This window comes from Trachurus trachurus (assembly GCF_905171665.1).
Source record: "Trachurus trachurus genome assembly, chromosome: 12".
Taxonomy (NCBI): domain Eukaryota; kingdom Metazoa; phylum Chordata; class Actinopteri; order Carangiformes; family Carangidae; genus Trachurus; species Trachurus trachurus.
In genome coordinates this window covers 15,002,765-15,015,513 of record NC_139908.1, presented here as the reverse complement: position 1 = coordinate 15,015,513, position 12,749 = coordinate 15,002,765, and the positions used below count along the sequence as shown (strand labels likewise).

Below are 12,749 nucleotides of genomic sequence, written 5' to 3'. Positions count from 1 at the left end.
TAGACCCACATGTTACTTCTGTTGAGGCTTGAGACACACTTGTGCATGTGCACACATAAAAACACACGATTTGAGGAATGTTTCCAAGAGGTTCGAATGCCAGGGATTCCCTTCGCGTTGGCCTGCTGTCAGGGCTGCAGCTGGACTTGGATGTGTAGCTGTATGCAAGGACACCCAGAGGACAATATGGCAGGTCTTTGTTTTTCCTGCTGAGGAAAAAAACTATTTTTCTTTGTCATGTGCTTCAACCAAACATATGACGTGATACATGTGGCGTATTCGGGAAATATCATTGGAGAGGATGCACAAAAATAGGACAAGTCATACAAAGAAGATTCATGACCTGCTGTGTTGATAAAACTTCAAAATCAATGTGTTTTTTTTGCACATGGATAGTCAGCATCTGTGTTAAAACTTTTTAGGCTTTTTATAAGTCAGTGTTTTATACAAATCTCAGTGTTTGCATCCTAATTGATCATTCCTGACATACTGATCTTATCAAGTAGGTTTTCCAAATGCTGGGTGATGGCTTACCTCAGATGTTACCGCTGGGTTATTAAAGGTGATCTGCTTGACAGAATGGGGATGAGGAGTGAGGACAGACTCCACAAAGTGTGTGTGAGCATGTTGGGGCCGTCCACACAGTTTGACACGTCAGGTTCATCCACAGTCCAGCGCATCTCCACCACTGTTGCCCGCCTTACAATGCAACTGTTCCATATCCTGCCCAAGAACGCACATACCGTACCTTGAAAGAGTGCATTTATCCTTCTTGTTCAGTTTACTGTCTCGGCTGAAATTTTGACAGTTACTTTTGTCTCTGTAGTGTGTGTGTGTGTGAGTGTTGCAGCGTTTTCACAGAATTTCAACAACTTCCTTATGTGGACGTCCAGTGTCTTAATCAGATTGCCTGATTAAATCTGAACAGCAGTCTATTCTTCATGCAGTCTATGAGTCAAGCATGTTCTACCTATAGTGTGTGTGGTCTCACCTGCCTATAAGGCCTTTTTCAGTTTTATCTTCTATCTTGGAGCCGCAGTAATAATGTTGGGAATCTGCATGAATCAGCACTGCACTGTACCCACGGTACATCCCTGCTTAGACCTCAGAGTTTCCTCTTTTGCTTCCTTGCTTGAATGCCACTGTGCATACGCCGCCTCCAAAATCCATCTGTTATTTCCCTGCTTTGTCTTCTTCAGTTGGAGATAGAGCATCTTTTCTCCTAATCCGCTTTTCTCATAACAGAGCCCCAGTTAGTCAGTCAACCGGCCGTCAGGCAGCACAACCTAGATCCATTGCCGGAATTTGACCAATAAACAACCTTATACAAGACGTATGCCTTTTCTTTTCCCCTCTTTCTTCTTTATCTCATCATCTGGGAAAATGATCCAAGCAACCATCGCCCCCAATAGGCCTATAACCTGACGGACAGATAAAATCTGGGGCCAGGGGAGTTGTCACTCCTCAGTTGATGTGTGAACGACTGTGCTACCTCGTAAAGTGCACACGCATGACTGAGGATGTATGGGTCTCATTTTTATTACATTCACCTCTCTGCCTCTGAAGCGTATGAGCGGGAAAAAGGAGGCTGCTGATTGAAGGGAAAATAGAGTTGCAGGAAGGGGGAAAGGATGAAGGTGTTGCCCTTGGATGTCTTTTGGTTGGTTTCTTCATGCTGCATGTGAATATTTTGACATCTCATACTCTTTCATTGTTATCACCTTCTCAAAACAACCACGTCCTTTTTAAGAACAAGGTTTGGGACTGCCCCAGATGTTTCCTTCTGGAATAAAAGGTGAAACTTGAATTAGGCAGCAGTTAATTTCTTTCAGTTTACCTTACTTGATTTTTGTTATTCTAACAAGAGATGGAAAGTTTTCACACTTCCATATACCAAATTAGAAGACCACATATTAGAGCTGACAGTTTCCCCTTCCCTACCCTCCTCTGCTCTGACAGGTGAGGGTGTGCAGTCTTCATTCTGTGTGTGCAGTTGGCTCCATCCTCTTGGCTCTGCCCCCGTGACAGCCAGCAATGCCATGTTTTGGAAAGAGCCCTTACGATAAATAGCATTCCAGGTTTTGTGTGCTATGCGAAAGGTTATGTTGTCTTTATTGGCTTGACAGACGCCTACAGTCTTCCGTAAACAAAATAGAGATGTCTCTGTTAGGCGGCAGGTGGACCAATTTGTCATCTAGTCCGTGGCTATCGGTCTTTCTCATTCACTCTCGCATGTAGATCTTCTCATGTAAACACTTACTGTACAAAGCTGAAGTCCCCATGTTGTACTTGTTAACCTCCTTTTTATATATATGTGGCTTTTGCACCTTTTTCCTCAGCAAGAGGCTTTTTGATTTATGAACAGCTTTGGTTTATGCGGCTTTAAACACAACTATGCATCAAACAGAGTTTTATTTGACCCTTGCCAGTCCTCACTCAAACCATATGTCTTCAGTTGGCATTTGTATCACATTGTTCGACTTATCCAAACACAGTTGAGTGTGTGTGCCTGCGACTTTGTATCCAGCCCCGGAGGAATCTTGGCCTGGCTGTTAGTAGCAGCCCTGCCTATGTGTTTATACTCCTCTGCCGACCTCATGACCCAACAGGTCACAACGCTCACTAGAGCAAGCAGAGGGTCATAGACACATTTGGACACACTCTGTCCGGTATGGGTGTTGGTGTGGATGTGTGAGAGGTTGGCTAAACATTTTTGTGTGTAGTCTTTCAACAAATAAAGGCGGAGCCTTAAAGGGCTCTCAAAGGGACTCGTGATGCTCGCAGGCAACTCAGTTTGCTCTGCCTTTTACATTATTTTATACTTTTCTCATAATCACCTACACGATCTGCTTGTTCTTGGGTTTGAATATCAAATTTGTTAGACATAAAAAATGTGGGGATACCTGTTGAAATTACATGTGGTGACATTTTGGAAATTTTCATAGATGCATACGCAACTGGTCAGATCTTTTAGAACACCTTAGTTTTCTTGCCGTTTGATTCATTGTCACTGTTTCTGAAATGAAAGAAAAGAACAAATAAATAATTGGACATATGAAAACAAATGATAATGAAATGTTTTCTGTAATGAAAAGTGAAGTGTTGACATTTGTATCATCTAAGTCCATGTTATTCACTGGACTTCAATGAAAACCGTTGCTTGAATGTCAATAAAAACTTGGAAAAATTAGTCTTTTCTAAAACCTTTGTAGAGTAGGTATGTGTACGTGAAAGTCCTTGTTCTCAGTGGTCCAGGTTTGTGTAATGTGTTCAACAGATGTAGAAGAGAGGATCAGAATTTCATGGAAGCGTCAGACATGCCTGTCAGACTGATGTACTGTTCTGCTGTTTGCTAACCCTTTGCCCTGCAACACATAGCTGCCTAACCTCATGTTCATAAGTGATGAGACTGACTGGGGCACACTGTATCTTTGTATGATTTTTATTTATGACCGTGATGGATGGGGTAATGACTAGATACATTTTAAGGAACAGTTATTTTTATGATTTATTAACGACTTTAAAGGGATATTTCAACATTCACAACAACTCGCATCTCTGCCCCGCCGATCTAAAAATAGCTTGCACCGACAATTAAATGTAATGAACCTACTCCTAAGACTCGAGGGATTATGGCAATAGGCGAATTTGCAAAAATGTTGAAATATGCCTTAAGGAAAAAAATTATTCTCTGTTTGCCCACAGCACTGTGCGGACGTGGGACTTGAACTCGGATAAGAAGCACAAGTCTGTGTTCAAACCCCGCTCCCTCCAGGGGAAAAAGGTCACGCCCACATGCTGCACCTACAGCCGAGACGGGAAGCTTGTTGCTGCAGGCTGCCAAGACGGGACCATCCAGATCTGGGACAGAAACCTCAGCGTGAGTCTTAAAACACACATACCAACCATCACAATGTGCATACAATGTGGTTGTAAACATAGGGTGTCTGGTTTGTTATGGCCTTGGGTACAGAGTCATGAGCCTCTGAGGTCATATGGTCACAGGCCAGAGAGGTCAGAGTTCAGCAAGTCATTAACACTGACCAGAACTCAGATGCCTGGCTTTAAAATGCATTTGTCCAAACTGTAAGTTGTTGAGAATATTATTGAATAGCCCATTGACCTTTATAGACCCTGTAATGACACCGATCAGATTGCAGCAATGAGCCCTGACCAGACTTCCTCCTGTTACATCATAATGGAGTCTCTGTTAGCCTGTACTTGGACACATTGGTGCTTTGAGCTGAATATTAGCATCTGTGTGCTAATGGTGACAATGGAAACATGCTGATGGTAATAATAATATTTACCCTTTGCAAAATCCTGAGGTTCAGGAAAGTTTTGATCTGTTGATTGCATTAGAATAAAAATTAAGAAAACACCAACGTGATTAAAATCCATCCTGAGGGGCACAAGAATGTTTGTTCCCAGTTTAATTCGACCCATCCAACATTTACTGAGACGTTTTTCTCCGGTTACAAATCTCAACCTTATGGTAGCACTGGAGAAAAAGTCAGAGGATCACCAAAGTGGTGGACCGGCAGACAGAATCTCCATCCTCCAGAGCCACATCTCCAGCAGGACAAAAGATAGCAGATTATGTAACTGTATCATAACTGACGTGTGATGATTGAGTTGAGTTGCATGAAAGTTACTGGGAGGCCCAGTCACAATTTCCCTCTGTACATTTTCCACTATTAGTTAATTAGGCAATTAAGCGATCAAAGTGTTCATACCATTCTTCAAGATTAACATTGTTGAGGTAATAGTTGATCTTGGCTCCTGGGAAGCATTGCTCTCACTTATTTGGCTGTTTTCACTTGAGTTATTTGACAAATCGTCACTGTGGATGAAAATGACTTCCATCCCTGGCAGGATAATGGATTTCCTCCATCTTCCTTGGAGGAGAGCTTCTAAAGCACCCAAAATATTACATCACTGATAGTTACTTCTTTAACCCATGCATGCCTTTCTACCCATGACTCTGCTTTATTAATGGCTCTCACCGTGACACCTCTTTGGTCATGGTCTGGACAGCAAAAGAATTTAACTTGCTGTTGTTCCCTGATGAAAAATGATGAAGCAGGTTTGGCAGCTTATTGCTCACTTACTTTTTCACACATAAGATGCATCTCCAAAAAGACAGATGGAAAGAGGAGAAAAAAAAGTTCAAGAGGTTTCTGTTGAAGAGAGTTTGGGGGACCTGCAACTCTCATAAGTCAGTATTTTCAAAGAAGACACATTACAGGCATCCTTCCACTGTGGTATTGTCTTACATTATGGCTGGCTCTTTTGGTTTCACAACTCGCTCTCCTGGGAGTCATACAGTACAGTGCTGAAGATTCACATTTTAAGATGGAAAATAAAATTGATTAAGGACTACAGACAGATATTGCTGAATACTTTCCTAGCCAGCACTGTCAGGACAGTAAAGATTTTGCAAAATTGGGTGCAAGTCTATTTTCATGAACTCTCAGGAGATAAGAGTTTGTTTTTCTGCCCGTGAGGATTTGGCACATTTCTACTCTAATTCTTTTGGTTTCACTTGAGATCCTTTTCATCTGTCCAACCCCATGTGTGGACAAGGTTGAATGCTTCTGTTATTTCATATGAGAATAGCGACAGTGACAATTAAGCTGTAGTTGGTGAGTTGGAACAGTCTGATTGTACAGAGGGGCTTATCCAGATTAGTCAAATGAGAAGTAGGCTACACGATAATTACTCCACCAGTCAACTTTGCAATCAACAGGGCACAGAAACAATGTAGTTAGATGGAAGATTTGTTTTCCTTGGAATACTTTCCCAATCTAACATTGTCTTTGCTCAGGTTGTATAGACTCCTACCTCTCCTCCACTCAACCATCATTCTACCTCTGTAGGAGCAGGCTCCAAATGATTGGGTTAAAGCTCTCAAAATTTATTACCCCTCCTTCTCCAAACTAAATATTTACCCTGCGTCCCATAGCAGCTTACAATAGTCATGTCTGTTGCCTGACCACTGGAGCCTGTCTTGTCTGAATGGCTCAAGAATTTAGTCGATGCCCTCTGCCCTAATCAGCAACCTGTGCCGCTGACTAAAATTCAGCCACAAGCCTAAAAAGGAGTTGACCTCTCGATGCTTTTATTGCAGCTCCCTCCCCCACTCAAATGAAGCCTATCTCCTCTTGTATCGCCGCTATTACTCATGGCCGGAATATGCAGGCAGATCAATCATGATCAATCATGTACATGACCTTGATCTAGAACTCAGCCTGAAGAGAAGCTATTGAGGATGACACATGGTGCTCTTGAACCCTGACATTGGTTGATTGATCCTATGATGGGAGTCAAGGAGGTCTCTTTTAGTGGACTGCCACAGAGAGTGATTGCATGCTCATTCTCTGACCAGAGGGGTCGGTGCCAGAATTACAAGACTGCATGTAAATGGTTGCCAGGTAATGTGCACTCTGTGATACTTGGTGCATTGAGGGTGCAGGCCTTCGTTCCAAAACATTACCACAGAAACCTGAGGAATGCTATGATGTCATTGGCGGACTTACATGTTTCCAGACTTCAAAGCGGGACCCCCAAAAAGAGGTGGTTTTGATAAACTACACAGTGGGGAGTGCTACCATGAGATTACACGGCAAACTTTACCTTGTTCCCTGTATGTGCTGCGGCTTTGTCACTGCTGCCGTCAACACGAATGATCAATTAGCAGCAAAAACAAGTCAAATTGCCTCTTTTTTTAGTTCAACATCGTAATGAGGATCAAAATTTGATTATCTTTTTTCTCCAATCAACAGTAATTTGTTTGTCCCACATATTGCCACCTGCATGAACTGATCACGAATTCTGTCTGGAACATGAGTTTCAGTGACCCGGACCCTCAACACACCAGTGCAGCTCTCCACAGTATCACCATGAAACAGTAATTGTGTGAAACATAAAAGATGAAGCTGTCAGAGATTAAAACAGACATAAAGAACTTTAGTTCCAACAAAAATTGTCTGGGGTTTGACAGCCAGCTAGACTACACATGAAACTCAAACCTCTCTTCATGGAAGTATTTCAAGTCCAACTGGTCCACTAGGCTATCAAAAGACAGTGCGATCGTAAAACTTTACACAGGATCTCTGTCAGGAGCAGGAGTATTTAAACGTTCAGAGTTATACATTCTTCATTCCTTACCAACATTTTGACCCCCGAAAGACAAAAACATTTTTTTTCATAGTATGTAGCTCAGACTTAGAGGAATACAGTTACTTTAATATAGCCCACTATCGGACTATCTGGACACTCAATCTAGTGTGTGTGATCCTTTAACACACACACGGCTTCACATCACATCACCACTTGTTGATTTCCATGAAAGATCAGAGCAGCTGTTCAGGGCTGCGGTTTGGCCACTTGATTCTCAGAACGTAACAAAGGTCAGAGTGAGATGTTACAAGTGACTGCACAGTGGGCATCATTAAGTCTTTCAGGTGTGCGGCTGTAAAAATACGGAGGTAGGAGAAATGCAGAGCCGTGCAGTATTTATATAATGATACTCAGTGTGGTTAGGAACAGTTGGCCCTGTGGTGGATTGCTGTCATAGTCTGCTGAGGATGAAACCCAATGCTGTGTTCCTTCAGCTATGTATCAGCTCCTGCTGCTGCTGAGTGTGTGTAGATATGGAACAGGTCTGTGTGTATGTGCGCATGCCAGTGTCCTCATGCATGCATGCATGCATGTATTATTAACTGGTATTCAAAAACTACAGACATTGGGTTGATAAAACTGAACTTTGTCCTGATATTTGTCGGGCCAGGTGAAGGGCACAGCTCACAGAGGATGTCACAAGGCATGAGAGAGGTTTGAAACAGTGTATGAGAATCCGGTTTCACAAACCGGCTGTATAGATTATCACAGGAAGCAAACCCCGTGGCATCTACCAATGCCAGCCAACATCAGGATAGTAAATAAACACTTGGGGTTTCACAACAACAGTATATGCTCTAGAAATAGCTGCACTGGGTTTGCAATAAGCAGCTAGAATAACTCCGACCTACCTATTGACAGTGCTACTTTCTCAACAGGAAGATGTCAGATGAAAAGACAAAAAGTTTCTGGAGTGATTTATTATGAGTTGAACAAGAGCTTGTAACTTCTCCCTAGTTGACCCGAGGAAACCTGTGGCTGTTGTGAAAACAGTTAGGAACCAAGTTATTTTGGAAAAATAATGAAATATTTCTGTCCAATTCCCTCTGAGGTTGTACAAAGCAGATTTCATCACCTTATCCTTTGCAGTAAATTTATGGTGTATCATATTTGTATTTTCCCTGCAAACTGTAGAAAGAGACCAGAAACCTTTTTGAGCTTTATGCAACAGCTCATATGAAAAGATAATTACAAGAAAACAGTTCATTAGCACAAGGTCTCGTTCATAGTCCGTTGAGCCCACCCAACGTTTTTGTGCCCACCATGTATAGCTGCATCCATTATGTGGATCCAAACTCTGTATCTCTATATAAGCTCCCGTTGTCCGTGTGCACATGACACAACAGCGGTGGTCACTTTAATTGCATGATTAAAAAGGGGCCCCTAATGTCTTTGTTTTAGGCTGATCAAGAATAGCAGACAGCTCTCTGAACTCAGTCACCTTGTATCTTAAAGCTTGTCTATTATGTTTGACTGTTTAAGCCTTACATTGTACTTTACATAGTGCTTTAGCTGCTACTCATTAGGCCTGAGATAGCCTCTGGCCTAACTGTTCCACAAAAGCACTAAGATTAGAAAATGTCATTTTTACACTGAATGATTGACTTTCTCAACCAACTCAATTTTAGTGTAACAAATAAAAGACCAGGTAGATAATCAAAGATTAAAAGAAGAGGAAAATGGAATTGAGTCAAAGGTACTATACGATGAAAATGGTGATGAAATGAAGCAGAAAATTATCCCTGGAGAGACGACTGAGGCTAAGTGGCCGAGACCTAAAAAAGTGGAATCCACGTTATCTACAGTTCAAGGTAACAGTGTTATCTGTCTCGTCCGAGTTAATAACTTCCCTCCATTTACTTTGGAAGTGAAGTATGGCCTCGTTTCCTCCTTGTATCATGAGGACACCTCACTCATTCACCTCACGCTCCACTCTCCCTGCTCTATTCGCCAGCACTTCTCTATATTTCCCTATCTTATCTGCCTTCTACACTCTGTGCTCAGTTCAGACTCTTATCCTCCCTTCTTGGTCAAAAGCCTGTATTGCTGCAATTCCCTTTTCACTGATTTATTTGCATTCCGTTTAGAATTAATGAAAATGTAGCCGTATAAACCAAGGTTATGTTTGTTTGAGTGTTAGCAAGCCTACTTCTCAGACTATTGCTTCACCAGAGTCTAGTAATGATCGATCTCTGTAATCTGGCTGTACTCAGCCCAGGTAAAACCAAGGCACGGGGCAGTAAACCCGCAGAGAGAATGCTAAGTTAATAAGGCATTCACATAGCGCTGAAACATTCAGTTGTTTGGTAGCCAGAAAATCATGTGCTGCAATTTCGACAGTTGGTTGATTATTGAATAATTTATGAAGCAAAAAAAAAAGAGGTCTTTCAAATTTGGACTGTTTATTCATATTGTAGACTAAGTGCTTAGTTGATTGATTAGAAAAAATATTAGATTCATCAAAAATGAAAATACAAATTGGTTGCATCCTGGAATGTAATAAATCAGTGTAAATAAAGACAAATGGCATTTGTTTTCCCTTGGGTATAGATTTTTTTTTTTTTAGGCCGTGGACTTTACACAGCTTTTCTTCTAGCTTTTCCTTTGTGTTTATGTGTGAGCAAGATAGAGAAAATTATCTGTGTTGGTTGGGGAAGGAGGGGGGGTGTTGAGATGGGTTATTTCCAGCCCGTAGCTGCAGATTTGGCACACACAGACTCTGTGCTACAGCAGTACACCACTTACTCCGAGCGAGCACTGAGGAAGTACATGGAACAGCAGGCTATCCAACAGCTGTTTAGATGAGGAGTTAAAATGCTTCTGTTTGCAGAGGATACACGGCTGCAATAGAAGACCTTTTAAATTGCCCAATTTGTTATTGTTTCCAAAATCTCACTAAAATGCTTCCACCAAATTCATAAACTTAAAAACTTTATGGAAAGAAGTAGAAGCAGCATCTAGTTATTGTCCCCAATAAAGGTCATGCTCCAAAGGCACAGGATCCTCCCCTTCATATCATGTACTTTTTAATGTGTAAGAACGGTGGAATTCCCCTTATTGTAGGGAGGCGGAGGTGTTACTTCTCCACATTTCCTTTCATTTTAGCACTTCTCCAAGTAAGCATCATTGCCTATTATGTAAGTGATCCTGGTGGGATGTTGATATTTCAATATGACAGTTCAAAATAGTTGTTGCTACTGGCTCAGGCTTGTGACATAACACTTGATTAAGGATGGCTAATAATATGAGGGAATCAAAAGGCCGGCTGTCATGTTTGTTGTGTGTTATTGGCTGCTTGAATGTAGGCAGCAGGGATATTATAATGCTCTTTCAGGTCAGACCAAAGCAAAAAATCTAAATTACCAGACAGCCACCTCAGCTTGCCAAGGTAAATCTCTGTAGTCTGAATGTCTTGTTAAAAAGTGTGGTAGGTACGGTCGGTGCGCCAAGTTACTGGTATTTCATAGGATCAAGGGCTTCATAGTTAAGTATAATAGTACGGTGTTCATGGAGGAAATGGAAACCGGCTGTTGTTTTGAAGAGAGAGAGAGAGTGAAAAGATTTTACCGTTACTGCAGTGACGGACTGAAAGTCCTCTTGAAGCAGAGCATTGGCAGTTTCACAGTGTGGTTCGTCAGGAGATTATGAGAACTATTTAATATTTATGATCAGTAGTAACCACAGCAGCGTGTTTATGGAAACTGCAGAGAGAGAGAGGATTGCACTTGCTCTTCATTTTTTTCTGTAATGAATGATCAAGCTGAGCTTGTTATCTTTTTCCTACTCTGTAATGTCCTATCAGACTTGTTTGTGACAAATATCAACAGTATATAAATACACTTGTAACTGTATTTGCTCAAGTATTTCTATTTTTGTGACTTGGACGAGTCTATTATTAGACACAAACAGGAATGACTTACTGCTGCTATCATGACCTCTGTGCTCAACTTTCACTTTCATACACTTTACATAGGGCCTGAGTCTAAAGCTGCAGTTGTGCCACACATCACTGCTAAACCATGAACCATACCAGAACCTGTACAAATCACTGTGGTCAATCTATTGTGTTCTTTCTCTCCCCAGGTCCATACAAAGTTTCACTGTCGGCAAGCACACACCCCAGGATCAGACACCTCCTGCCTCTCTTTTTCTTATGATGGCACGACTCTGGCTTCACGTGGAGGTGAGAAAAAGCTCTCAGTCTTATCTGCCAACTCCCCACAGGCACTTATTGCTCATGTGGAAGTTGCATTCATCAGCAGCCCAGCTCAGAGCCTCTAGTTTTCTAGGTCCAATGCTTGATCACTGATCCAAAGCAGTGATTTTAGGCGGAGACCAAGCTCAGCTGTTTTGCAACTAAACAAGGACCACCACCGATAATAAAGCATAGATGACTCACAAGAAATAAATACACAAAAAGACTGTGGTTCTAGTTAAGAGGTTTATAACAAAGATAAACAAGAATAACTCTGAGGAAAAGTCCTTCACCCAACATCATTTCATAACGTAAATAATATAATCCTAAATATAGCTCCTCTTGTGTGACTTATATTGGGTAAATCTCACAATTTACAATTGACCTGTTGTTTCTATACATTCTTGTTTAGGTGATGACACTCTGAAGACATGGGATATACGCAACTTCAGGAAACCCGTGAACGTAGCTACTGGGTTAACCAACTACTTCTCCATGTGAGACTTTTTTACTTTGTTACAAGCTGTCTGTTTGCTGTACTTGTCATGAGTGCTTCATGTGTGGAATATGAATTGATTTTGTATTTGTGTAATTTTCCCCCATTAGGACCGACTGCTGTTTCAGCCCGGATGACAAGCTTGTTGTGACGGGGACGTCGGTGAAGAAAGATGAGGGAAACGGGAAGCTGGTTTTCTTTGACCGAGCTTCCTTTCAGAGAGTCTATGAAATAGAAGTCACCAACGCCGTAAGTTCTTCCTCAAACTCCACAACCACAAATACTCTCATTACAAGATGTTTTTCAACTGGTTGATATGTTGGTTACAAACCAAATTGACCTAAAATGATGCAGAGTGGAAAAGAGCCATTAGAAATCCTCAGACATAATGAAACCAATGTGGATGTAATGTCTCCTCCATTTAAGTAGTCTGTGCTCACAACTGCAACATTAAAATCTTTTATATCATTCCATCTTCTTTTAACAGTGGTCTAATGTCACATTTTGACAGCTGTGACAACCGTAGCAGATTAGAACATTATATTATTGATGTTAGCTGGTGTTTAAACATGTGGAAGCGATTTCAAACAGCATATAGATAGCTGTGTACACCAGAAGAATTTGGAGAGACAAATCCAGATCTGTGCAGTCAGCAGCTTCGGTTATTTATAATTAGAGAATGATAATGCTAGAAAAACAAGTCTACTCAAATGTTATTTGAACTGATACTAATTCCCTCTGAAGGATAAATTAGTTTTTCTTTTCTCTGTAACTGAAATCAAATATGAAATAGCCCAGTCTTCTGGCAGCTATTAGACATTTTCCTTTTAAGTCACTGTCTCAGAAGCTCCTCCTATCGCAGCAGAATAGCACAAT

General features: G+C 41.4%; 2 protein-coding genes across 3 annotated transcripts in view; one reads left to right on the top strand and one right to left on the bottom strand.

Annotated features, from left to right (window-relative positions):
- Nucleotides 1–12,749, bottom strand: part of zmat5 (zinc finger, matrin-type 5) — a 346,127-nt gene that overhangs the window by 125,958 nt on the left and 207,420 nt on the right. The gene's annotated exons all lie outside the window — the stretch shown is intronic.
- Nucleotides 1–12,749, top strand: part of wdr70 (WD repeat domain 70) — a 48,410-nt gene that overhangs the window by 11,642 nt on the left and 24,019 nt on the right. For both annotated transcript variants that reach the window (XM_083983691.1, XM_083983690.1), the window contains exons 10-13: nt 3,706–3,880; nt 11,266–11,365; nt 11,790–11,874; nt 11,984–12,122. In XM_083983691.1, coding sequence (XP_083839817.1) covers nt 3,706–3,880; nt 11,266–11,365; nt 11,790–11,874; nt 11,984–12,122 — 499 coding nt within the window. The remainder of the gene's footprint in view (nt 1–3,705; nt 3,881–11,265; nt 11,366–11,789; nt 11,875–11,983; nt 12,123–12,749) is intronic.